Here is a 26519-nt window from a genome sequence, read left to right as displayed (position 1 = left end):
ACATTAGAATGATGCTGTGTTGTACTCTCAGCAGGGAGGAAGGGAACAGTAGGACTCCTGTCAATTACAGCTAATTTCCCTTTCAGATCAGAGTGTGGGATGCTGCTGAGGCATGGATACTGTACTCAAAAAACACATTCATTTTCTGCACTGTAGTTACTATACGTAGGGTCTTCTATAGTGTCTATGTAGGGTCCTCTATAGTGTCTCTATAGTGTCTCTGTGTAGATAGCTCTATGTAGGGTCCTCTATAGTGTCTCTATGTAGATAGCTCTATGCAGGGTCCTATATAGTGTCTCTGTAGATAGCTCTATGTAGGGTCCTCTATAGTGTCTATGTAGATAGCTTTATGTAGGGTCCTCTATAGTGTCTATGTAGATAGCTCTATGTAGGGTCCTCTATAGTGTCTATGTAGATAGCTCTATGCAGGGTCCTCTATAGTGTCTCTATGTAGATAGCTTTATGTAGGGTCCTCTATAGTGTCTATGTAGATAGCTCTACGTAGGGTCCTCTGTAGTCTCTATGTAGATAGCTCTACGTAGGGTCCTCTATGTAGATAGCTCTACGTAGGGTCCTCTATGTAGATAGCTCTATGTAGGGTCCTCTATAGTCTATTTAGATAGCTTTACATAGGGTCCTCTATAGTCTCTATAGATAGCTCTACATAGGGTCCTCTATAGTGTCTATGTAGATAGCTATATGTAGGGTCCTCTGTAGTCTCTATATAGATAGCTCTACGTAGGGTCCTCTGTAGTCTCTATATAGATAGCTCTACGTAGGGTCATCTGTAGTCTCTATTGATAGCTCTATGTAGGGTCCTCTATAGTGTCTCTATAGATAGCTCTATGTAGGGCCCTCTGTAGTCTCTATGTAGATAGCTCTACGCAGGGTCCTTTGTAGTCTCTATGTAGATAGCTCTATGTAGGGTCCTCTATGTAGATACCTCTATGTAGGGTCCTCTATAGTGTCTCTATGTAGATAGCTCTACGTAGGGTCCTCTGTAGTCTCTATGTAGATAGCTCTACGTAGGGTCCTCTGTAGTCTCTAAGTAGATAGCTCTACGTAGGGTCCTCTGTAGTCTCTATGTAGATAGAGCTATCTACATAGAAGACCCTACGTAGAGCTATGTAGGGTCCTCTATAGTCTATATAGATAGCTCTATGTAGGGTCCTCTATAGTCTATATAGATAGCTCTACGTAGGGTACTCTATGTAGATAGCTCTATGTAGGGCCCTCTGTAGTCTCTATAGATAGCTCTACGTAGGGTCCTCTGTAGTCTCTATATAGATAGCTCTACGTAGGGTCATCTGTAGTCTCTATAGATAGCTCTACGTAGGGTACTCTATGTAGATAGCTCTATGTAGGGTCCTCTATAGTCTATATAGATAGCTCTACGTAGGGTCCTCTATGTAGATAGCTCTATGTAGGGTCCTCTATAGTCTATATAGATAGCTCTACGTAGGGTCCTCTATGTAGATAGCTCTATGTAGGGCCCTCTGTAGTCTCTATAGATAGCTCTATATAGGGTCCTCTATAGTGTCTCTATAGATAGCTCTACGTAGGGTCCTCTATGTAGATAGCTCTATGCAGGGTCCTCTATATTACCTTTTCCCTCAGTGTGTCGCTCTCCTCCTTGCAGGTGTTGAGTTGTTTCTTCCAGATCTCTACGTTAGCGGAGGACTCTGTTAGCGAGTCTACCAGCCGAGCATTATTGTCCCGTAGAGTCTGGAGTTCTGTCTCCAACTTCTTAGCATTGGTGTTACTGGGGGGAGAAGAGAGAGAGAGAGATGGGGGGAAGAAGAGAGAGATGGGGATAAGAGAGAGAGAGAGATGGGGAGAAGAGAGACAGAGATGGGGAGAAGAGAGAGAGAGAGATGGGGAGAAGAGAGAGAGAGGGAGAGAGAGAGAGAGAGAAAGGGGGAGAGAGGAGGCGGAGAGTGAGAGGAGGGGAGAGAGCGAAAGGGGAGAGAGCGAAAGGGGAGGGAGGAGAGAGGGGAGAGAGTGAGAGGAGGGGAGAGAGAGTGAAAGGGGAGGAGAGAGAGTGAAAGGGGAGGAGAGAGAGTGAAAGGGGAGGAGAGAGAGTGAAAGGGGAGGGGGGAGAGAGAGAGGGGGGAGAGAGAGAGATTAATGTTTTCAACACAATTTAGGGTCAAAACCTACCAATGCATATAAAGTCACACGGTTCTTGCTTTGTGCATGGCTGTTCCTTTCAGTGTGCATGGCTGTTCCTTTCAGTGTGCATGGCTGTTCCTATCAGTGTGCATGGCTGTTCCTATCAGTGTGCATGGCTGTTCCTATCAGTGTGCATGGCTGTTCCTTTCAGTGTGCATGGCTGTTCCTATCAGTGTGCATGGCTGTTCCTATCAGTGTGCATGGCTGTTCCTATCAGTGTGCATGGCTGTTCCTTTCAGTGTGCATGGCTGTTCCTTTCAGTGTGCATGGCTGCTCCTTTCAGTGTGCATGGCTGTTCCTATCAGTGTGCATGGCTGTTCCTATCAGTGTGCATGGCTGTTCCTTTCAGTGTGCATGGCTGTTCCTATCAGTGTGCATGGCTGTTCCTATCAGTGTGCATGGCTGTTCCTATCAGTGTGCATGGCTGTTCCTATCAGTGTGCATGGCTGTTCCTTTCAGTGTGCATGGCTGTTTCTTTCAGTGTGCATGGCTGTTCCTTTCAGTGTGCATGGCTGTTCCTTTCAGTGTGCATGGCTGTTCCTTTCAGTGTGCATGGCTGTTCCTTTCAGTGTGCATGGCTGTTCCTATCAGTGTGCATGGCTGTTCCTATCAGTGTGCATGGCTGCTCCTTTCAGTGTGCATGGCTGCTCCTTTCAGTGTGCATGGCTGTTCCTTTCAGTGTGCATGGCTGTTCCTTTCAGTGTGCATGGCTGTTCCTTTCAGTGTGCATGGCTGTTCCTTTCAGTGTGCATGGCTGTTCCTATCAGTGTGCATGGCTGTTCCTTTCAGTGTGCATGGCTGCTCCTTTCAGTGTGCATGGCTGTTCCTATCAGTGTGCATGGCTGTTCCTTTCAGTGTGCATGGCTGTTCCTTTCAGTGTGCATGGCTGGTTCTTTCAGTGTGCATGGCTGTTCCTTTCAGTGTGCATGGCTGTTCCTTTCAGTGTGCATGGCTGTTCCTTTCAGTGTGCATGGCTGTTCCTTTCAGTGTGCATGGCTGGTTCTTTCAGTGTGCATGGCTGTTCCTTTCAGTGTGCATGGCTATTCCTTTCAGTGTGCATGGCTGTTCCTTTCAGTGTGCATGGCTGCTCCTTTCAGTGTGCATGGCTGTTCCTTTCAGTGTGCATGGCTGCTCCTTTCAGTGTGCATGGCTGTTCCTTTCAGTGTGCATGGCTGCTCCTTTCAGTGTGCATGGCTGTTCCTTTCAGTGTGCATGCTGGTTCTTTCAGTGTGCATGGCTGGTTGGTTGGGGTAAATCTAGCTCCATACTAACGAATGCAGACAAACCCGTACCACCGCTTTCTACAACATCATGTGTCAGATCATTCTCTGGCAGTTGGTTTACGTAACACAATCTTTCTTCGCTGCTCTTAGCAGTCTGTAGTCCATGGACTAAGACCTTCCATCTCTCTGCAGCAAGTGGATGTTGTTAGAGATTTGTAAACTACCTGGAAAACCTCAAAGGTGGCCTGCCATTATCACCACCTACTAGGGTCTTTAAAGTCTTTTAAGTTCACCTGAACTCAATGTTCTGTGGGTTCTGTGGGTTCTCCACGTTCTATGATGTGTGTTGAAATGTTTACTGACCTCTGTTCCAAGGTGGTCTTGAGTCTGTTAACTCCCTACCCCCTCTCCTGACCTACCTCTATCCCTACCCCCTCTCCTTAACTACCTCACCCCCTCCCTCCTTAACTACCTCTCCCCCTCCCTCCTTAACTACCTCACCCCCTCCCTCCTTAACTACCTCACCCCCTCCCTCCTTAACTACCTCTCCCCCTCCCTCCTTAACTACCTCACCCCCTCCCTCCTTAACTACCTCTCCCCCTCCCTCCTTAACTACCTCACCCCCTCCCTCCTTAACTACCTCTCCCCCTCCCTCCTTAACTACCTCTCCCCCTCCCTCCTTAACTACCTCTCCCCCTCCCTCCTTAACTACCTCTCCCCCTCCCTCCTTAACCACCTCTCCCCCTCCCTCCTTAACCACCTCTCCCCCTCCCTCCTTAACCACCTCTCCCCCTCCCTCCTTAACCACCTCTCCCCCTCCCTCCTTAACTCCCCCTCCCTCCTTACCTCTGTTCCACAGTGGTCGTGAGTTTGTCATTCTCGCTCATCAGCGCTGCGGTCTCCGGTCCTCCGTGGGAGATCTTCTCATCATCCGTCCCATTGAAACTGGAGGCCTGGTTGGACGAGGGGGTCTCACGACCCGACTCCTGGATGAGGGGGAGGACAAGGAGAATTTATCATGTCAGATACCAGAGGATGATTCTGCTTCATACAGCTGAGTCAGACTCCAGCCATCTGGAGATATAGTAACAGTCAGATAGTAACAGCTAGTTAGTACTGAACAGCTCTGTAACACCATGTAGTTATAGTAACAGCTAGTTAGTACTGAACAGCTCTGTAACACCATGTAGTTATAGTAACAGCTAGTTAGTACTGAACAGCTCTGAGACACCATGTAGTTATAGTAACAGTCAGATAGTAACAGCTAGTTAGTACTGAACAGCTCTGTAACATCATGTAGTTATAGTAACAGTCAGATAGTAACAGCTAGTTAGTACTGAACAGCTCTGTAACATCATGTAGTTATAGTAACAGTCAGATAGTAACAGCTAGTTAGTACTGAACAGCTCTGTAACACCATGTAGTTATAGTAACAGTCAGATAGTAACAGCTAGTTAGTACTGAACAGCTCTGTAACACCATGTAGTTATAGTAACAGTCAGATAGTAACAGCTAGTTAGTACTGAACAGCTCTGTAACACCATGTAGTTATAGTAACAGCTAGTTAGTAACAGCTAGTTAGTAACAGCTAGTTAGTACTGAACAGCTCTGTAACATCATGTAGTTATAGTAACAGTCAGATAGTAACAGCTAGTTAGTACTGAACAGCTCTGTAACACCATGTAGTTATAGTAACAGCTAGTTAGTACTGAACAGCTCTGTAACATCATGTAGTTATAGTAACAGCTAGTTAGTACTGAACAGCTCTGAGACACCATGTAGTTATAGTAACAGTCAGATAGTAACAGCTAGTTAGTACTGAACAGCTCTGTAACATCATGTAGTTATAGTAACAGCTAGTTAGTACTGAACAGCTCTGAGACACCATGTAGTTATAGTAACAGCTAGTTAGTACTGAACAGCTCTGTAACATCATGTAGTTGTAGTAACAGTCAGATAGTAACGGCTAGTTAGTACTGAACAGCTCTGTAACATCATGTAGTTATAGTAACAGCTAGTTAGTACTGAACAGCTCTGTAACATCATGTAGTTATAGTAACAGTCAGATAGTAACAGCTAGTTAGTACTGAACAGCTCTGTAACATCATGTAGTTATAGTAACAGCTAGTTAGTGCTGAACAGCTCTGTAACATCATGTAGTTATAGTAACAGCTAGTTAGTACTGAACAGCTCTGTAACATCATGTAGTTATAGTAACAGTCAGATAGTAACGGCTAGTTAGTACTGAACAGCTCTGTAACATCATGTAGTTATAGTAACAGTCAGATAGTAACAGCTAGTTAGTACTGAACAGCTCTGTAACATCATGTAGTTATAGTAACAGCTAGTTAGTACTGAACAGCTCTGTAACATCATGTAGTTATAGTAACAGTCAGATAGTAACAGCTAGTTAGTACTGAACAGCTCTGTAACATCATGTAGTTATAGTAACAGCTAGTTAGTGCTGAACAGCTCTGTAACATCATGTAGTTATAGTAACAGCTAGTTAGTACTGAACAGCTCTGTAACATCATGTAGTTATAGTAACAGTCAGATAGTAACGGCTAGTTAGTACTGAACAGCTCTGTAACATCATGTAGTTATAGTAACAGTCAGATAGTAACAGCTAGTTAGTACTGAACAGCTCTGTAACATCATGTAGTTATAGTAACAGCTAGTTAGTGCTGAACAGCTCTGTAACATCATGTAGTTATAGTAACAGCTAGTTAGTGCTGAACAGCTCTGTAACATCATGTAGTTATAGTAACAGTCAGATAGTAACAACTAGTTAGTACTGAACAGCTCTGTAACATCATGTAGTTATAGTAACAGCTAGTTAGTACTGAACAGCTCTGTAACATCATGTAGTTATAGTAACAGCTAGTTAGTACTGAACAGCTCTGTAACATCATGTAGTTATAGTAACAGTCAGATAGTAACAGCTAGTTAGTACTGAACAGCTCTGTAACATCATGTAGTTATAGTAACAGCTAGTTAGTACTGAACAGCTCTGTAACACCATGTAGTTATAGTAACAGCTAGTTAGTAACAGCTAGTTAGTACTGAACAGCTCTGTAACATCATGTAGTTATAGTAACAGTCAGATAGTAACAGCTAGTTAGTACTGAACAGCTCTGTAACACCATGTAGTTATAGTAACAGCTAGTTAGTACTGAACAGCTCTGAGACACCATGTAGTTATAGTAACAGCTAGTTAGTACTGAACAGCTCTGTAACACCATGTAGTTATAGTAACAGTCAGATAGTAACAGCTAGTTAGTACTGAACAGCTCTGTAACATCATATAGTTATAGTAACAGCTAGTTAGTACTGAACAGCTCTGAGACACCATGTAGTTATAGTAACAGCTAGTTAGTACTGAACAGCTCTGTAACACCATGTAGTTATAGTAACAGCTAGTTAGTAACAGCTAGTTAGTACTGAACAGCTCTGTAACATCATGTAGTTATAGTAACAGCTAGTTAGTACTGAACAGCTCTGTAACACCATGTAGTTATAGTAACAGCTAGTTAGTAACAGCTAGTTAGTACTGAACAGCTCTGTAACACCATGTAGTTATAGTAACAGTCAGATAGTAACAGCTAGTTAGTACTGAACAGCTCTGTAACATCATATAGTTATAGTAACAGCTAGTTAGTACTGAACAGCTCTGAGACACCATGTAGTTATAGTAACAGCTAGTTAGTACTGAACAGCTCTGTAACACCATGTAGTTATAGTAACAGTCAGATAGTAACAGCTAGTTAGTACTGAACAGCTCTGTAACACCATGTAGTTATAGTAACAGCTAGTTAGTAACAGCTAGTTAGTACTGAACAGCTCTGTAACATCATGTAGTTATAGTAACAGCTAGTTAGTACTGAACAGCTCTGTAACACCATGTAGTTATAGTAACAGTCAGATAGTAACAGCTAGTTAGTACTGAACAGCTCTGTAACATCATATAGTTATAGTAACAGCTAGTTAGTACTGAACAGCTCTGTAACACCATGTAGTTATAGTAACAGCTAGTTAGTACTGAACAGCTCTGTAACACCATGTAGTTATAGTAACAGCTAGTTAGTAACAGCTAGTTAGTACTGAACAGCTCTGTAACATCATGTAGTTATAGTAACAGCTAGTTAGTACTGAACAGCTCTGTAACACCATGTAGTTATAGTAACAGCTAGTTAGTAACAGCTAGTTAGTACTGAACAGCTCTGTAACACCATGTAGTTATAGTAACAGCTAGTTAGTAACAGCTAGTTAGTACTGAACAGCTCTGTAACATCATGTAGTTATAGTAACAGCTAGTTAGTAACAGCTAGTTAGTACTGAACAGCTCTGTAACACCATGTAGTTATAGTAACAGCTAGTTAGTACTGAACAGCTCTGTAACACCATGTAGTTATAGTAACAGCTAGTTAGTAACAGCTAGTTAGTACTGAACAGCTCTGTAACACCATGTAGTTATAGTAACAGCTAGTTAGTACTGAACAGCTCTGTAACACCATGTAGCTATAGTAACAGCTAGTTAGTACTGAACAGCTCTGTAACATCATGTAGTTATAGTAACAGTCAGATAGTAACAGCTAGTTAGTACTGAACAGCTCTGTAACACCATGTAGTTATAGTAACAGCTAGTTAGTACTGAACAGCTCTGAGACACCATGTAGTTATAGTAACAGCTAGTTAGTACTGAACAGCTCTGTAACACCATGTAGTTATAGTAACAGCTAGTTAGTACTGAACAGCTCTGAGACACCATGTAGTTATAGTAACAGTCAGATAGTAACAGCTAGTTAGTACTGAACAGCTCTGTAACACCATGTAGTTATAGTAACAGTCAGATAGTAACAGCTAGTTAGTACTGAACAGCTCTGTAACACCATGTAGTTATAGTAACAGCTAGTTAGTACTGAACAGCTCTGTAACATCATGTAGTTATAGTAACAGCTAGTTAGTACTGAACAGCTCTGTAACACCATGTAGTTATAGTAACAGCTAGTTAGTACTGAACAGCTCTGTAACACCATGTAGCTATAGTAACAGCTAGTTAGTGCTGAACAGCTCTGTAACATCATGTAGTTATAGTAACAGTCAGATAGTAACAGCTAGTTAGTACTGAACAGCTCTGTAACACCATGTAGTTATAGTAACAGCTAGTTAGTACTGAACAGCTCTGTAACACCATGTAGTTATAGTAACAGCTAGTTAGTACTGAACAGCTCTGTAACACCATGTAGTTATAGTAACAGCTAGTTAGTACTGAACAGCTCTGAGACACCATGTAGTTATAGTAACAGTCAGATAGTAACAGCTAGTTAGTACTGAACAGCTCTGTAACACCATGTAGTTATAGTAACAGTCAGATAGTAACAGCTAGTTAGTACTGAACAGCTCTGTAACACCATGTAGTTATAGTAACAGCTAGTTAGTAACAGCTAGTTAGTACTGAACAGCTCTGTAACACCATGTAGTTATAGTAACAGCTAGTTAGTACTGAACAGCTCTGTAACATCATGTAGTTATAGTAACAGCTAGTTAGTACTGAACAGCTCTGTAACATCATGTAGTTATAGTAACAGCTAGTTAGTACTGAACAGCTCTGTAACATCATGTAGTTATAGTAACAGCTAGTTAGTACTGAACAGCTCTGTAACACCATGTAGTTATAGTAACAGCTAGTTAGTACTGAACAGCTCTGTAACATCATGTAGTTATAGTAACAGCTAGTTAGTACTGAACAGCTCTGTAACACCATGTAGTTATAGTAACAGTCAGATAGTAACAGCTAGTTAGTACTGAACAGCTCTGTAACACCATGTAGTTATAGTAACAGTCAGATAGTAACAGCTAGTTAGTACTGAACAGCTCTGTAACACCATGTAGTTATAGCAACAGTCAGATAGTAACAGCTAGTTAGTACTGAACAGCTCTGTAACACCATGTAGTTATAGTAACAGCTAGTTAGTACTGAACAGCTCTGTAACACCATGTAGTTATAGTAACAGCTAGTTAGTACTGAACAGCTCTGTAACATGTAGTTATAGTAACAGCTAGTTAGTACTGAACAGCTCTGTAACACCATGTAGTTATAGTAACAGCTAGTTAGTACTGAACAGCTCTGTAACACCATGTAGTTATAGTAACAGCTAGTTAGTACTGAACAGCTCTGTAACACCATGTAGTTATAGTAACAGCTAGTTAGTACTGAACAGCTCTGAGACACCATGTAGTTATAGTAATATATCTTATATCTGAAATGGCACCCTATTCCCTATATAGTGGTACTACTTTAGACCAGAGCCCTATTCCCTATATAGTGGTACTACTTTAGACCAGAGCCCTATTCCCTATATAGTGCACTACTTTGGACCAGAGCCCAACCCAAGTGAACACTTATTGGAGATTCTGGAGCGCTGACTGAGACAGTGTTTTCCACCACCATCAACACCCTATTAAGACACTTCATGTTGGTGTTTTCTTTATTTTGGTGGTTACCAATACGTGTCCCAAATGGCTCCCTATTGGCCCTGGTCAGAAGTAGTGTGCCAAATAGGGAATAGGGTGCCACTCGGGATGCAGCAGGTGGTTTGAGAGGTGTTTTTCTAGCCTCTCACCCAGCCAGCCTTAGCCTGCCAGGTCTGCTCAGTACTGTCTGTTACTATTTTGTGTCCCAAATGGAACCCTATTCCCCATAGACCCTGGTCTAAAGTAGTGCTCTATATAGGGAATAGGGTTCTGGTTGAAAGTAGTGCTCTATATAGGGAATATGGTGCTATTTAGGACACAGCCATCCTCTCTTCTCTGTGCCATGTGTTGCAAGGGTTTATCAGGTAAACCAGGAATATGTTAATGAACACAACCATCTCGGTTAACCCAGAACTAAAGTCTCACGTAATTGGTCAGCTGCTCGATTAATTTATGGGTCCATAGCCGAGGGGATTAAGAGATGCTAGAACGACGAGCTCCATCGTCTCTCAACAAATGATGGGTCGAATGTCCCCTTCAGAAATGTGAAAGATGCTAACCCGTGTCCAAATCGGGATTTGTCCAAATAACCAGCAATGGAAAAACTCAAAACACAGGAACTACTGCTGCTTGTTAGCCCACTCATTCCCATTCCTTCCCCACAGATTCTACAAGGTACCAGTTATGTTGACGTAGCTCTGTCCAAGAGAGATTATAAATCCAAAAAACAATCAACTATTGGTTAATTAATGAAGATATTATCATTACAGTCCAGTAGAGCACATATTAAATAATGATCTATGCAAATTAAAAAGCCTATTCAACGGTATCTAATAAATGGAGAGTAATAGACAGTAATAGAGTCTAGTTTCCTCTGAATAGGAATGTGATTAAACGATCTGATGTCTGACCAAATGAAGAGAACACATGCTACGGTTGTCATGGGCTCTGGTCAAAAGTAGTGTACTACATAGTGGATAGGGTTCCATTTGGGCCTCAAATCAATACATCCAGAGAGTTTAGGGGCTTAAATAGGGAGCGCACACAGTCAGAATACTAATGAGATGACATGTTAGAATAGAACTGACAGTCAGAATACTAATGAGATGACATGTTAGAATAGAACTGGCAGTCAGAATACTAATGAGATGACATGTTAGAATAGAACTGACAGTCAGAATACTAATGAGATGACATGTTAGAATAGAACTGACAGTCAGAATACTAATGAGATGACATGTTAGAATACTAATGAGATGACATGTTAGAATAGAACTGGCAGTCAGAATACTAATGAGATGACATGTTAGAATAGAACTGACAGTCAGAATACTAATGAGATGACATGTTAGAATAGAACAGACAGTCAGAATACTAATGAGATGTTAGAATAGAACAGACAGTCAGAATACTAATGAGATGACATGTTAGAATAGAACTGACAGTCAGAATACTAATGAGATGACATGTTAGAATAGAACTGACAGTCAGAATACTAATGAGATGACATGTTAGAATAGAACTGACAGTCAGAATACTAATGAGATGACATGTTAGAATAGAACTGACAGTCAGAATACTAATGAGATGACATGTTAGAATACTAATGAGATGACATGTTAGAATAGAACTGACAGTCAGAATACTAATGAGATGACATGTTAGAATAGAACTGGCAATCAGAATACTAATGAGATGACATGTTAGAATACTAATGAGATGACATGTTAGAATAGAACTGACAGTCAGAATACTAATGAGATGACATGTTAGAATAGAACTGACAGTCAGAATACTAATGAGATGACATGTTAGAATAGAACTGACAGTCAGAATACTAATGAGATGACATGTTAGAATAGAACTGACAGTCAGAATATTAATGAGATGACATGTTAGAATAGAACTGACAGTCAGAATACTAATGAGATGACATGTTAGAATAGAACAGACAGTCAGAATACTAATGAGATGACATGTTAGAATAGAACTGACAGTCAGAATACTAATGAGATGACATGTTAGAATAGAACAGACAGTCAGAATACTAATGAGATGACATGTTAGAATAGAACAGACAGTCAGAATACTAATGAGATGACATGTTAGAATAGAACTGACAGTCAGAATACTAAATGAGATGACATGTTAGAATATAACTGTCAGAATACTAATGAGATGTTAGAATAGAACTGACAGTCAGAATACTAATGAGATAACATGTTAGAACAGAACAGACAGTCAGAATACTAATGAGATGACATGTTAGAATAGAACTGACAGTCAGAATACTAATGAGATGACATGTTAGAATAGAACTGACAGTCAGAATACTAATGAGATGACATGTTAGAATAGAACAGACAGTCAGAATACTAATGAGATTACATGTTAGAATAGAACTGACAGTCAGAATACTAATGAGATGACATGTTAGAATAGAACTGACAGTCAGAATACTAATGAGATGTTAGAATAGAACAGACAGTCAGAATACTAATGAGATGTTAGAATAGAACTGGCAGTCAGAATACTAATGAGATGACATGTTAGAATAGAACAGTCAGAATACTAATGAGATGACATGTTAGAATAGAACTGACAGTCAGAATACTAATGAGATGACATGTTAGAATAGAACAGTCAGAATACTAATGAGATGACATGTTAGAATAGAACTGACAGTCAGAATACTAATGAGATGTTAGAATAGAACTGACAGTCAGAATACTAATGAGATGACATGTTAGAATAGAACTGTCAGTCAGAATACTAATGAGATGACATGTTAGAATAGAACTGACAGTCAGAATACTAATGAGATGACATGTTAGAATAGAACAGTCAGAATACTAATGAGATGACATGTTAGAATAGAACAGTCAGAATACTAATGAGATGTTAGAATAGAACAGTCAGAATACTAATGAGATGACATGTTAGAATAGAACTGACAGTCAGAATACTAATGAGATGTTAGAATAGAACTGACAGTCAGAATACTAATGAGATGACATGTTAGAATAGAACTGGCAGTCAGAATACTAATGACATGTTAGAATAGAACACAGTCAGAATACTAATGAGATGTTAGAATAGAACAGACAGAATACTGATGACATGTTAGAATAGAACAGTCAGAATACTAACGACATGTTAGAATAGAACAGACAGTCAGAATACTAATGAGATGTTAGAATAGAACAGTCAGAATACTGTCCTCGGGCTGTTGATGAGAATGTAACACATCCAGCAGACTTGTTACAGCTCTGACCCGTCACATTACAGCCTCTCTCCCTCCCAGGGTAGATTATGTGTCTGTTTGGTGGCTGGCAGATGATAAGTGACTCCCTGTCACCTTTGACCTCCACACCCCAAGTATCACTTTACTACATCTAGTCACTCATTACTGAGTGTGTGTATGTACAGTTGAAGTCAGAAGTTTACATAGACCTTAGCCAAATACATTTAAACTCAGTTTTTCACAATTCCTGACATTTCATCCGAGTAAAAAATCCCTGCTTTAGGTCAGTTAGGATCACCACTTTATTTTAAGAATTTGAAATGTCAGAATAACAGTAGAGCTAATGATTTATTTAAGCTTTTATGTCTAACATTACATTCCCAGTGGGTCAGAAGTTTACATACACTCAATTAGTATTTGGTGGCATTGCCTTTAAATTGTTTAACTTGGGTCAAACGTTTCGGGTAGCCTTGCACAAGCTTCCCACAATAAGTTGGGTGAATTTTGGCCCATTCCTCCTGACAGAGCTGGTGTAACTGAGTCAGGTTTGTAGGCCTCCTTGCTCACACACGCTTTTTCAGTTCTGCCCACAAATCTTCTATGGGACTGAGGTCAGGGCTTTGTGATGGCCACTCCAATACCTTCACTTTGTTGTCCTTAAGCCATTTTGCCACAACTTTGGAAGTATGCTTGGGGTCATTGTCCATTTGGAAGACCCATTTGCGACCAAGCTTTAACTTCCTGACTGATGTCTTGAGATGTTGCTTCAATATATCCACATAATTTTCCTGCCTCATGATGCCATCTATTTTGTGAAGTGCACCAGTCCCTCCTGCAGCAAAGCTCCCCCACAACATGATGCTGCCCCCCCCTGTGCTTCACGGTTGGGATGGTGTTCTTCGGCTTGCAAGCCTCCCCCTTGTTCCTCCAAACATAACGATGGTCATTATGGCCAAACAGTTCTATTTTTTTTTCATCGGACCAGAGGACATTTCTCCAAAAAGTACAATCTTTATCCCCATGTGCAGTTTCAAACCGTAGTCTGGCTTTTTTATGGCGGTTTTAGAGCAGTGGCTTCTTCCTTGCTGAGCGGCCTTTCAGGTTATGTCGACTCGTTTTACTGTGGATATAGATACTTTTGTACCTGTTTCCTCTAGCATCTTCACAAGGTCCTTTGCTGTTGTTCTGGGATTAATTTGCACTTTTCGCACCAAAGTACATTCATCTCTAGGAGACAGAATGCGTCTCCTTCCTGAGCGGTATGACGGCTGCGTGGTCCCGCGCGTACTATTGTTTGTACAGATGAACGTGAACCAGACTTGTGGAGGTCTATGATGTCAAGCAAAGAGGCACTGAGTTTGAAGGTAGGCCTTGAAATACATCCACAGGTACACCTCCAATTGACTCAAATGATGTCAATTAGCCTATCAGAAGCTTCTAAAGCCATGACATCATTTTCTGGAATTTTCCAAGCGGTTTAAAGGGATAGTCAACTTGGTGTATGTAAACTTCTGACCCACTGGAATTGTGATACAGTGAATTACAAGTGACATAATCTCTCTGTAAACAATTGTTGAAAAAATTGCTTGTGTCATGCACAAAGTAGATGTCCTAACCGACTTGTCAAAACTATAGTTTGTTAACAAGAAATTTGTGGAGTGGTTGAAAAACGAGTTTTAGTGACTCCAACCTAAGTGTATGTAAACTTCCCACTTCAACTGTATGTGTGTGCGCATGCATGTGTGCTACTGACCGCGTGTGTGTGTGCAATTCACCGCTTCTTCACATGTTATTATGGGTGTGTGTGTGTGTGACCATGTGTCTGTGTGCGTGCCTCTGTGTGTGTGCGCGTATGTTACCTGGGAATTGTTACTCGATGTCTCCATCTTCTCCTGTGACTTGTCCCTGGCTAGCTTCGCTGCTTCCTTCACTTCCTGGAACTTCTCAGCAAACTGAAACAAGATGAGAAAAATAAACAAGGAAAAAGATTGATTAATACAAAGTTCAAATTAAAATATAAAAACACATCACTGGATACAAGCGATGTGTGTGTCGCTTAATGATGATGTAATCACATGTCCCAAATGGAACCTGATCAAAAGTAGTGCACCATTGGCTCTATAGGCCTTAGTCAAAAGTAGTGCACCATTGGCCCTATAGGCTTTAGTCAAAAGTAGTGCACCATTGTCCTATAGGCCTTAGTCAAAAGTAGTGCACCATTGTCCTATAGGCCTTAGTCAAAAGTAGTGCACCATTGTCCTATAGGCTTTAGTCAAAAGTAGTGCACCATTGGCCCTATAGGCTTTAGTCAAAAGTAGTGCACCATTGGCCCTATAGGCTTTAGTCAAAAGTAGTGCACCATTGTCCCTATAGGCTTTAGTCAAAAGTAGTGCACCATTGGCCCTATAGGCTTTAGTCAAAAGTAGTGCACCATTGTCCCTATAAGCCTTAGTCAAAAGTAGTGCACCATTGGCCCTATAGGCTTTAGTCAAAAGTAGTGCACCATTGGCTCTATAGGCCTTAGTCAAAAGTAGTGCACCATTGTCCCTATAGGCCTTAGTCAAAAGTAGTGCACCATTGTCCTATAGGCCTTAGTCAAAAGTAGTGCACCATTGTCCTATAGGCTTTAGTCAAAAGTAGTTCACCATTGTCCTATAGGCCTTAGTCAAAAGTAGTTCACCATTGTCCTATAGGCCTTAGTCAAAAGTAGTTCACCATTGTCCTATAGGCCTTAGTCAAAAGTAGTGCACCATTGGCCCTATAGGCTTTAGTCAAAAGTAGTGCACCATTGGCCCTATAGGCTTTAGTCAAAAGTAGTGCACCATTGGCCCTATAGGCTTTAGTCAAAAGTAGTGCACCATTGGCCCTATAGGCTTTAGTCAAAAGTAGTGCACCATTGTCCCTATAAGCCTTAGTCAAAAGTAGTGCACCATTGGCCCTATAGGCTTTAGTCAAAAGTAGTGCACCATTGGCTCTATAGGCCTTAGTCAAAAGTAGTGCACCATTGTCCCTATAGGCCTTAGTCAAAAGTAGTGCACCATTGTCCTATAGGCCTTAGTCAAAAGTAGTGCACCATTGTCCTATAGGCTTTAGTCAAAAGTAGTTCACCATTGTCCTATAGGCCTTAGTCAAAAGTAGTTCACCATTGTCCTATAGGCCTTAGTCAAAAGTAGTTCACCATTGTCCTATAGGCCTTAGTCAAAAGTAGTTTACCATTGTCCTATAAGCCTTAGTCAAAAGTAGTTCACCATTGTCCTATAGGCCTTAGTCAAAAGTAGTTCACCATTGTCCTATAAGCCTTAGTCAAAAGTAGTGCACCATTGTCCTATAGGCCTTAGTCAAAAGTAGTGCACCATTGTCTTTTTAAAACAGAAAAGGAATCAGTACCTTGGCCAGCTGCTGCTCGGAGGCGAACCCCAGTCCGAACACGGTGTTGGCTCTGCTGTCAGCCCATTGGCCAAACTTCTGGGAGGTCTTGGTGAAGGTCATGTTGGGGGTGATGGTGCTGTTGATGATCACCTGAAGGGAGACAGGAAATGACACCTTAGTAGGAGATGCGGTGGTGCCTTCTGGAGCAGCTTGAGGAGGTTAGTGCCTTGCTCAAGGGCACAACGGAAATACCTGGAGCAGCTTGAGGGGTACGTGCCTTGCTCAAGGGCACAACGGAAATACCTGGAGCAGCTTGAGGGGTACGTGCTTTGCTGGGCCACTGGGACATGGAAAAGGGTCAAGCACAAACAGTTTGGGAAACCTCAGTGGGCCACAGTTTTGCACCTGGGGTGTAATAATCATCAGTCCAAACACTAAAACAAGAGTTTCTATTGGACAAATTCAGGTAGATCCCTCCCTATTTCATTTCATTGACGAAACGTTTTGCAACAGAATAAGCCCCTGAAGTCGAGGATTTCAGTTTCAGTTTCCTGTTTGTTGTTGTTGACACAAGCCACAACTTATTTTGTTCTCAGTACATCTAAAATAATCTTCTTTTAGAAGTGAAGCTTACCATTTAGCTTATACAATACAACTCTGGCCAAAGATCAAGCCCTTATTCAGCATCAGAAATCAAAGTGAAATAACTAAATTGTTTTTTTGGCAAAAAAAACTCAAATAAACCCCACTTCTGCTAACAGTCTCCTTCCCTTCTGAACTCCAGAGAAAGGAAGAAACATTTCCATTTCCATAATGACACAATGACAAGAGAAAGAGCTTGAGGCTTTATGTAATCTGAAGAGGAACAGAGTAATATCAGGACAATTAGATTGGTTTCCTTCTGAGTCTCTGCCGCACGCTCTCACACACACACACACACACACACACACACACACACACACACACACACACACACACACACACACACACACACACACACACACACACACACACACACACACACACACACACACACACACACACACACACACACACACACACACACACACACACACACACACACACACACACACACACACACACACACACACACACACACACACACACACACCCTGCCTCCAACTATGTCCAGTATGCACGTATCCACACAGCCCACTGACCCCTATAAACCCCTATATCCCAAAAGGCACCCTATTCCCTATATAGTGCACTACTTTAGACCAGGGCCCTTAGGACCATTTAGGAGGCAGTCTATCATTAGGTCTGTTAAACAGCTACTAGTATAACAGCTGGACTACACTGTAACTGACAAGGCCTGCGTCCCAAATGACTCCCTATTCCCTACATAGTGCACTACTTTAGACCAGAGTTCTATAGGGCTCTGGTCAACAGTAGTGCACTATATAGGGTAAAGGGCTCTGGTCTATAGTAGTACCACTATATAGGGAATAGGGCTCTGGTCTATAGTAGTACCACTATATAGGGAATAGGGCTCTGGTCTATAGTAGTACCACTATATAGGGAATAGGGCTCTGGTCTATAGTAGTACCACTATATAGGGAATAGGACTCTGGTCTATAGTAGTACCACTATATAGGGTATAGGGCTCTGGTCTATAGTAGTACCACTATATAGGGTATAGGGCTCTGGTCTATAGTAGTACCACTATATAGGGAATAGGGCTCTGGTCTATAGTAGTGCACTATATAGGGAATAGGGCTCTGGTCTATAGTAGTACCACTATATAGGGAATAGGGCTCTGGTCTATAGTAGTACCACTATATAGGGTATAGGGCTCTGGTCTATAGTAGTACCACTATATAGGGAATAGGGCTCTGGTCTATAGTAGTACCACTATATAGGGAATAGGGCTCTGGTCTATAGTAGTACCACTATATAGGGAATAGGGCTCTGGTCTATAGTAGTACCACTATATAGGCAATAGGGTTCTGGTCTATAGTAGTACCACTATATAGGGAATAGGGCTCTGGTCTATAGTAGTACCACTATATAGGGAATAGGGCTCTGGTCTATAGTAGTGCACTATATAGGGAATAGGGCTCTGGTCTATAGTAGTACCACTATATAGGGAATAGGGCTCTGGTCTATAGTAGTACCACTATATAGGGAATAGGGCTCTGGTCTATAGTAGTGCACTATATAGGGAATAGGGCTCTGGTCTATAGTAGTACCACTATATAGGGAATAGGGCTCTGGTCTATAGTAGTACCACTATATAGGGAATAGGGCTCTGGTCTATAGTAGTACCACTATATAGGGAATAGGGCTCTGGTCTATAGTAGTACCACTATATAGGGAATAGGGCTCTGGTCTATAGTAGTACCACTACATAAGGAATAGGGCTCTGGTCTATAGTAGTGTACTATTAGGATATAGGGTTCTATTTGGGACGTGGTCTGTAATAGACAGTGTTTCCGGGAGAGAAGTGAGTCACTGAGACTGTGATATGGTAAGGAGAGTGATTGATGAAACTGATACAGACGTGGATAATCTACTGGTAAGGAGAAAGGTCCTAGGGTATGTATGACAACACAGAAACCTCCAGAGTTGTGGACTTGGGTCACATGACTTGGACTTGAGTCTGACTCGAGTCACACATTCGATGACTTGAGACTGAACTTGGAGACTCAAGACTCGGGGACTCGACTTTGACTTGAGACTGATGACTTGAAATTCTGTGGCTAGGTTTCGTAACATTTTGTCACTCATTTTGTGGCACAGTCTCCAAGAATTACTCTCCACGTGGCCAGAGATATCAGCCGCTGCATTGCACATTGCAAAAAAAAAAAAAAAAAACGTGCAACAGATTGACTAGTGAAACGCACAGTCGGCCCTCTGATTGGACCAGCAAAATGTCAATCAATACAGGTCAGGTGACCTAGCGCCATGCTTCTCAACGTGGGTCACGAGTATGAAACTGAATGGGAATTTTTTATCCATATTTTAATTGTCTACAGATACCACACACACCTTAGTCTATTTGATCTGGTTTCCTACGGTACTGCACCAAGTTACTGTCTAAAAAAACAACTCATCTGTGCTTCAGAATCAACTTGTTGTGGGTCTTGACTGTTGACCAAGGACCATCAGCTTCAGCTGCTCAAAGGTGGGCGAGCAGATCCAGATGAGACTCCAGACAGCAGACCCAGACGAGTCTCCAGACAGCAGACCCAGACGAGTCTCCAGACAGCAGACCCAGACGAGTCTCCAGACAGCAGACCCAGACGAGTCTCCAGACAGCAGATCCAGATGAGTCTCCACACAGCAGATTAGTCTCCAGACAGCAGATCCAGACGAGTCTCCAGATCCAGACGAGTCTCCAGACAGCAGATCCAGACGAGTCTCCAGACAGCAGATCCAGACGAGTCTCCAGATCCAGACGAGTCTCCAGATCCAGACGAGTCTCCAGATCCAGACGAGTCTCCAGATCCAGACGAGTCTCCAGATCCAGACGAGTCTCCAGACAGCAGATCCAGACGAGTCTCCAGACAACAGATCCAGATGAGTCTCCAGACAGCAGACCCAGACGAGTCTCCAGACAGCAGACCCAGACGAGTCTCCAGATCCAGACGAGTCTCCAGACAGCAGATCCAGACGAGTCTCCAGATCCAGACGAGTCTCCAGACAGCAGATCCAGACGAGTCTCCAGATCCAGACGAGTCTCCAGACAGCAGATCCAGACGAGTCTCCAGACCCAGACGAGTCTCCAGACAGCAGACCCAGATGCGTCTCCAGACAGCAGACCCAGATGCGTCTCCAGACAGCAGACCCAGATGAGTCTCCAGATCCAGATGAGTCTCCAGATCCAGATGAGTCTCCAGACAGCAGACCCAGATGAGTCTCCAGAAAGCAGATCCAGATGAGTCTCCAGACAGCAGATCCAGATGAGTCTCCAGACAGCAGATCCAGACGAGTCTCCAGACAGCAGACCCAGACGAGTCTCCAGACAGCAGACCCAGACGAGTCTCCAGACAGCAGACCCAGACGAGTCTCCAGACAGCAGATCCAGATGCGTCTCCAGACAGCAGACCCAGATGAGTCTCCAGACAGTAGATCCAGATGAGTCTCCAGATCCAGATGAGTCTCCAGACAGCAGACCCAGATGAGTCTCCAGACCCAGATGAGTCTCCAGACAGTAGATCCAGATGAGTCTCCAGGCCCAGACGAGTCTCCAGACAGCAGACCCAGATGCGTCTCCAGACCCAGATGCGTCTCCAGACAGCAGATCCAGCAGCTCGTTTCGTTTTCTCCAATAGGCCTACGTTTTAAATGACCCGTCTATAAAGACAGTTATCCATACCGTTTATCAATCCACTACGGACACATCTTGGCCAGAACGATAACGTTAGTCTACCCGGCTATTTCACTGATCAGGTTCATATTTCAGACAGACCTAGTTTGGCTGGTTACTGGCTGTATGTCTGAAGACAGCAGTAACATCACACTAACATCACAGCCTTCAATATGATAGGATGAAGATGTAACATTCTGGGGAATTTATTCTGCTATTTGTGAGGAAGAAAGGGGCTTCCCAAGTTGGCAACGAGCTGCAGGCAGGCAGGCAGGCAGGCCCTCCAAAGTGACAGGCAACGAGCTGCAGGCAGGCAGGCAGGCAGGCAGGCAGGCAGGCCCTCCAAAGTGACAGGCAACGAGCTGCAGGCAGGCAGACAGGCAGGCAGGCCCTCCAAAGTGACAGGCAACGAGCTGCAGGCAGGCAGGCAGGCAGGCCCTCCAAAGTGACAGGCAACGAGCTGCAGGCAGGCAGGCAGGCAGGCCCTCCAAAGTGACAGGCAACGAGCTGCAGGCAGGCAGGCAGGACCTCCAAAGTGACAGGCAACGAGCTGCAGGCAGGCAGGCAGGCAGGCCCTCCAAAGTGACAGGCAACGAGCTGCAGGCAGGCAGGCAGGCAGGTCCTCCAAAGTGACAGGCAACGAGCTGGAGGCAGGCAGGCAGGCCCTCCAAAGTGACAGGCAACGAGCTGGAGGCAGGCAGGCAGGCAGGCAGGCAGGCAGGCAGGCAGGCAGGCAGGCAGGCCCTCCAAAGTGACAGGCAACGAGCTGGAGGCAGGCAGGCAGGCCCTCCAAAGTGACAGGCAACGAGCTGGAGGCAGGCAGGCAGGCAGGCAGGTCCTCCAAAGTGACAGGCAACGAGCTGCAGGCAGGCAGGCAGGCAGGTCCTCCAAAGTGACAGGCAACGAGCTGGAGGCAGGCAGGCAGGCAGGCAGGCAGGCCCTCCAAAGTGACAGGCAACGAGCTGCAGGCAGGCAGGCAGGCAGGCAGGCAGGCAGGCCCTCCAAAGTGACAGGCAACGAGCTGCAGACAGGCAGGCAGGCCCTCCAAAGTGACAGGCAACGAGCTGCAGGCAGGCAGGCAGGCAGGCAGGCCCTCCAAAGTGACAGGCAACGAGCTGCAGGCAGGCAGGCAGGCCCTCCAAAGTGACAGGCAACGAGCTGCAGGCAGGCAGGCAGGCCCTCCAAAGTGACAGGCAACGAGCTGCACGTCAAGAAGTTTGAGAACAATTCTAGCGAACAGCTTGCTGATTCACAGCTATAGGATCCAGTGCAGCACAAATGTCAATTGTAGGGAGAGAGGATTGGCATAGTAAATATGCAGCTCCAAAAACTGTTTGGGGATCCAGAATATGAACTGTTTACCTTGAAGCTCAGCAGCAATGAGGCATCGATGACTAGAACAGACTGGTCTTCAGTATGAAACGGATATGAAGCCGTTTACCTTGAAGCTCAGCAGCAATGAGGCATCGATGACTAGAACAGACTGGTCTTCAGTATGAAACGGGTATGAAGCTGTTTACCTTGAAGCTCAGCAGCAATGAGGCATCGATGACTAGAACGGATGTGAAGCTGCATTTGGGATTTGTTCAAATGTATTGTGACATCATCAAAATATGTTATAGACAAAATAATGAAAATGTCTGTCTGGTAGCATCAATAAATAGACAGAGATGTGTAGTTTAATGTCTGTCTGGTAGCATCAATAAATAAACAGATGTGTAGTTTAATGTCTGTCTGGTAGCATCAATAAATAGACAGATGTGTAGTTTAATGTCTGTCTGGTAGCATCAATAAATAGACAGAGATGTGTAGTTTAATGTCTGTCTGGTAGCATCAATAAATAGACAGATGTGTAGTTTAATGTCTGTCTGGTAGCATCAATAAATAGACAAAGATGTGTAGTTTAATGTCTGTCTGGTAGCATCAATAAATAAACAGATGTGTAGTTTAATGTCTGTCTGGTAGCATCAATAAATAGACAGAGATGTGTAGTTTAATGTCTGTCTGGTAGCATCAATAAATAGACAGATGTGTAGTTTAATGTCTGTCTGGTAGCATCAATAAATAGACAAAGATGTGTAATTGAACAAGGTATTGAATGTGTCGTTTTTTTACTTGAAAAAACGTACGACTTGGACTTGACTCGAGACTCAAACCGTTCTAGTTGGGACTCGACTTGAGACTCTGACCTTGTGACTGGAATAATAGTCACTTGGTCCTACCTCTGGAAACCTCCACATGAACTGGAATAATATCACACACACACACACACTCCTAAACAAAGAAAACATTATCTGTCTCACTCACTCACCTCGCTCTCTGTCTCGCTCTCTGTCTCACTCACTCACCTCGCTCTCTGTCTCGCTCTCTGTCTCACTCACTCACCTCGCTCTCTGTCTCGCTCTCTGTCTCACTCACTCACCTCGCTCTCTGTCTCGCTCTCTGTCTCGCTCTCTGTCTCGCTCTCTGTCTCGCTCTCTGTCTCGCTCTCTGTCTCGCTCTCTGTCTCGCTCTCTGTCTCGCTCTCTGTCTCGCTCTCTGTCTCGCTCTCTGTCTCGCTCTCTGTCTCGCTCTCTGTCTCGCTCTCTGTCTCGCTCTCTGTCTCGCTCTCTGTCTCGCTCTCTGTCTCGCTCTCTGTCTCTGAGCAGCACAGAGAACTGATCCCAACAATTAAGAGACAACACAAGACATGTTAATTGCTATGCACCCTTGGTCTCATAGCAACATGGCCCTGCTCCAGAATTAGGACTAGGAATAACTGACAACCGCTCTCCTCCTCTCATTCTTCCTCTACCTCCTCCTCTCTCATCTTCCTCCCCCTCTCTCCCTTCTCTCATTCTTCCTCTTCTCTCCCTCCCTCCCTCCCTCCCCATTATCACCCGTCTCCCTCTTTCCCCTCCATCTCTTCCTCAACCCCCATCTCTACCCCTCATCCTCCTGTCTCTCTCTACCTCTGCCTCCTGCCTCATCCTCCTGCCTCTCCCTCATCCTCCTGCCTCACCCTCATCCTCCTGCCTCTCCCTCATCCTCCTGCCTCTCCCTCATCCTCCTGCCTCTCCCTCATCCTCCTGCCTCTCCCTCATCCTCCTGCCTCTCCCTCATCCTCCTGTCTCTCTCTACCCCTGCCTCTTGCCTCCTGCTCCTGCCTCTCTCTACCCCTGCCTCTTGCCTCCTGCCTCATCCTCCTGCCTCTCCCTCCTTTTTATATTTCCCTCACCACCCCATCTCCCTCTCTGCCGAGGAGCTAGCACTTATCTTTTTTTGCCAGAGCTCAGACCTCACACCCTCACACCTCACTGAGAGCTCAGAACACTGTCCAAATAAGACATGCATGACAAATCCCCAGAGCGGTGTATTTCCAATAAAAGGCTCTGTAAAACACTACGCCAGACAAGAAAACTAGAAGAGACGGGGAGAGTTAGACAACAACCTTTACTGACATGCTTTAGACACACAGCTCAGCTTGTTGTCAAGGTTATCTAGAGGTGACTGTTGCTAGGGGTCGAGGAAGACTTCTCTGAGAGGTCAAAGAATTTGAAGTTCGCATGTATGTTTTCTAAGCATGCACACAACCATCCTCCCCCCTCCAACCCTCGCCCTGCTATCCTCCAACCCTCGCCCTGCTATCCTCCAACCCTCGCCCTGCTATCCTCCAACCCTCGCCCTGCTATCCTCCAACCCTCGCCCTGCTATCCTCCAACCCTCGCCCTGCTATCCTCCAACCCTCGCCCTGCTATCCTCCAACCCTCGCCCTGCTATCCTCCAATCCTCGCCCCTCCTATCCTCCAATCCTCGCCCCGCTATCCTCCAATCCTCGCCCCGCTATCCTCCAATCCTCGCCCCGCTATCCTCCAATCCTCGCCCCGCTATCCTCCAATCCTCGCCCCGCTATCCTCCAATCCTCGCCCCGCTATCCTCCAATCCTCGCCCCGCTATCCTCCAACCCTCGCCCCGCTATCCTCCAACCCTCGCCCCGCTATCCTCCAACCCTCGCCCCGCTATCCTCCAACCCTCGCCCCGCTATCCTCCAACCCTCGCCCCGCTATCCTCCAACCCTCGCCCCGCTATCCTCCAACCCTCGCCCTCCTATCCTCCAACCCTCGCCCTCCTATCCTCCAACCCTCGCCCCCCTATCCTTCTATCCTCCACCCTTCTATCCTCCACCCTTCTATCCTCCACCCTTCTATCCTCCACCCTTCTATCCTCCACCCTTCTATCCTCCACCCTTCTATCCTCCACCCTTCTATCCTCCACCCTTCTATCCTCCACCCTTCTATCCTCCACCCTTCTATCCTCCTCCTCCTCCTAATTTCCCCCACCCCTTCTATTCTCCCCCTCATATCCTCCCGCCTTTCTATCCTCCCCCTCCAAACCCCTTCTAGCCTCCACCCCTTATATCCAGCATTACTGCACTGTTGGAGATAGAAACACCAGCATTACTGCACTGTTGGAGATAGAAACACCAGCATTACTGCACTGTTGGAGATAGAAACACCAGCATTACTGCACTGTTGGAGCTAGAAACACCAGCATTACCACACTGTTGGAGCTAGAAACACCAGCATTACCGCACTGTTGGAGCTAGAAACACCAGCATTACTACACTGTTGGAGATATAAACACCAGCATTACTACACTGTTGGAGCTAGAAACACCAGCATTACTGCACTGTTGGAGCTAGAAACACCAGCATTACTACACTGTTGGAGATAGAAACACCAGCATTACTACACTGTTGGAGATAGAAACACCACCATTACTGCACTGTTGGAGCTAGAAACACCAGCATTACCGCACTGTTGGAGCTAGAAACACCAGCATTACCGCACTGTTGGAGCTAGAAACACCAGCATTACCGCACTGTTGGAGCTAGAAACACCAGCATTACTGCACTGTTGGAGCTAGAAACACCAGCATTACTACACTGTTGGAGCTAGAAACACCAGCATTACTGCACTGTTGGAGCTAGAAACACCAGCATTACTGCACTGTTGGAGCTAGAAACACCAGCATTACCGAACTGTTGGAGCTAGAAACACCAGCATTACCGCACTGTTGGATCTAGAAACACCAGCATTACCACACTGTTGGATCTAGAAACACCAGCATTACTACACTGTTGGAGACAGAAACACCAGCATTACTGCACTGTTGGAGCTAGAAACACCAGCATTACTGCACCGTTGGAGCTAGAAACACCAGCATTAGTACACTGTTGGAGATATAAACACCAGCATTACTGCACTGTTGGAGATATAAACACCAGCATTACTACACTGTTGGAGATATAAACACCAGCATTACTGCACTGTTGGAGATAGAAACACCAGCATTACCACACTGTTGGAGCTAGAAACACCAGCATTACCGCACTGTTGGAGCTAGAAACACCAGCATTACTACACTGTTGGAGCTAGAAACACCAGCATTACTGCACTGTTGGAGCTAGAAACACCAGCATTACTGCACTGTTGGAGCTAGAAACACCAGCATTACTGCACTGTTGGAGCTAGAAACACCAGCATTACCGAACTGTTGGAGCTAGAAACACCAGCATTACTGCACTGTTGGAGCTAGAAACACCAGCATTACTGCACTGTTGGAGCTAGAAACACCAGCATTACTGCACTGTTGGAGCTAGAAACACCAGCATTACTACAGTGTTGGAGACAGAAACACCAGCATTACTGCACTGTTGGAGCTA

At 44.3% G+C, this 26519-nt stretch overlaps 1 protein-coding gene across 3 annotated transcripts in view; it reads right to left on the bottom strand.

Annotated features, from left to right (window-relative positions):
* Positions 1-26519, bottom strand: part of homer2 (homer scaffold protein 2) — a 112433-nt gene that overhangs the window by 24922 nt on the left and 60992 nt on the right. For all 3 annotated transcript variants that reach the window (XM_055900172.1, XM_055900171.1, XM_055900174.1), the window contains exons 3-6: positions 16501-16632; positions 14973-15065; positions 4242-4381; positions 1606-1762 (exon numbers count right to left, since the gene is read on the bottom strand). In XM_055900172.1, the coding sequence (XP_055756147.1) occupies positions 1606-1762; positions 4242-4381; positions 14973-15065; positions 16501-16632 (522 nt within the window). The remainder of the gene's footprint in view (positions 1-1605; positions 1763-4241; positions 4382-14972; positions 15066-16500; positions 16633-26519) is intronic.

The sequence above is a fragment of the Salvelinus fontinalis genome, chromosome 35, assembly GCF_029448725.1.
Source record: "Salvelinus fontinalis isolate EN_2023a chromosome 35, ASM2944872v1, whole genome shotgun sequence".
In the NCBI taxonomy this organism is placed as follows: domain Eukaryota; kingdom Metazoa; phylum Chordata; class Actinopteri; order Salmoniformes; family Salmonidae; genus Salvelinus; species Salvelinus fontinalis.
This window is presented reverse-complemented; position numbering and strand designations above follow the sequence as displayed.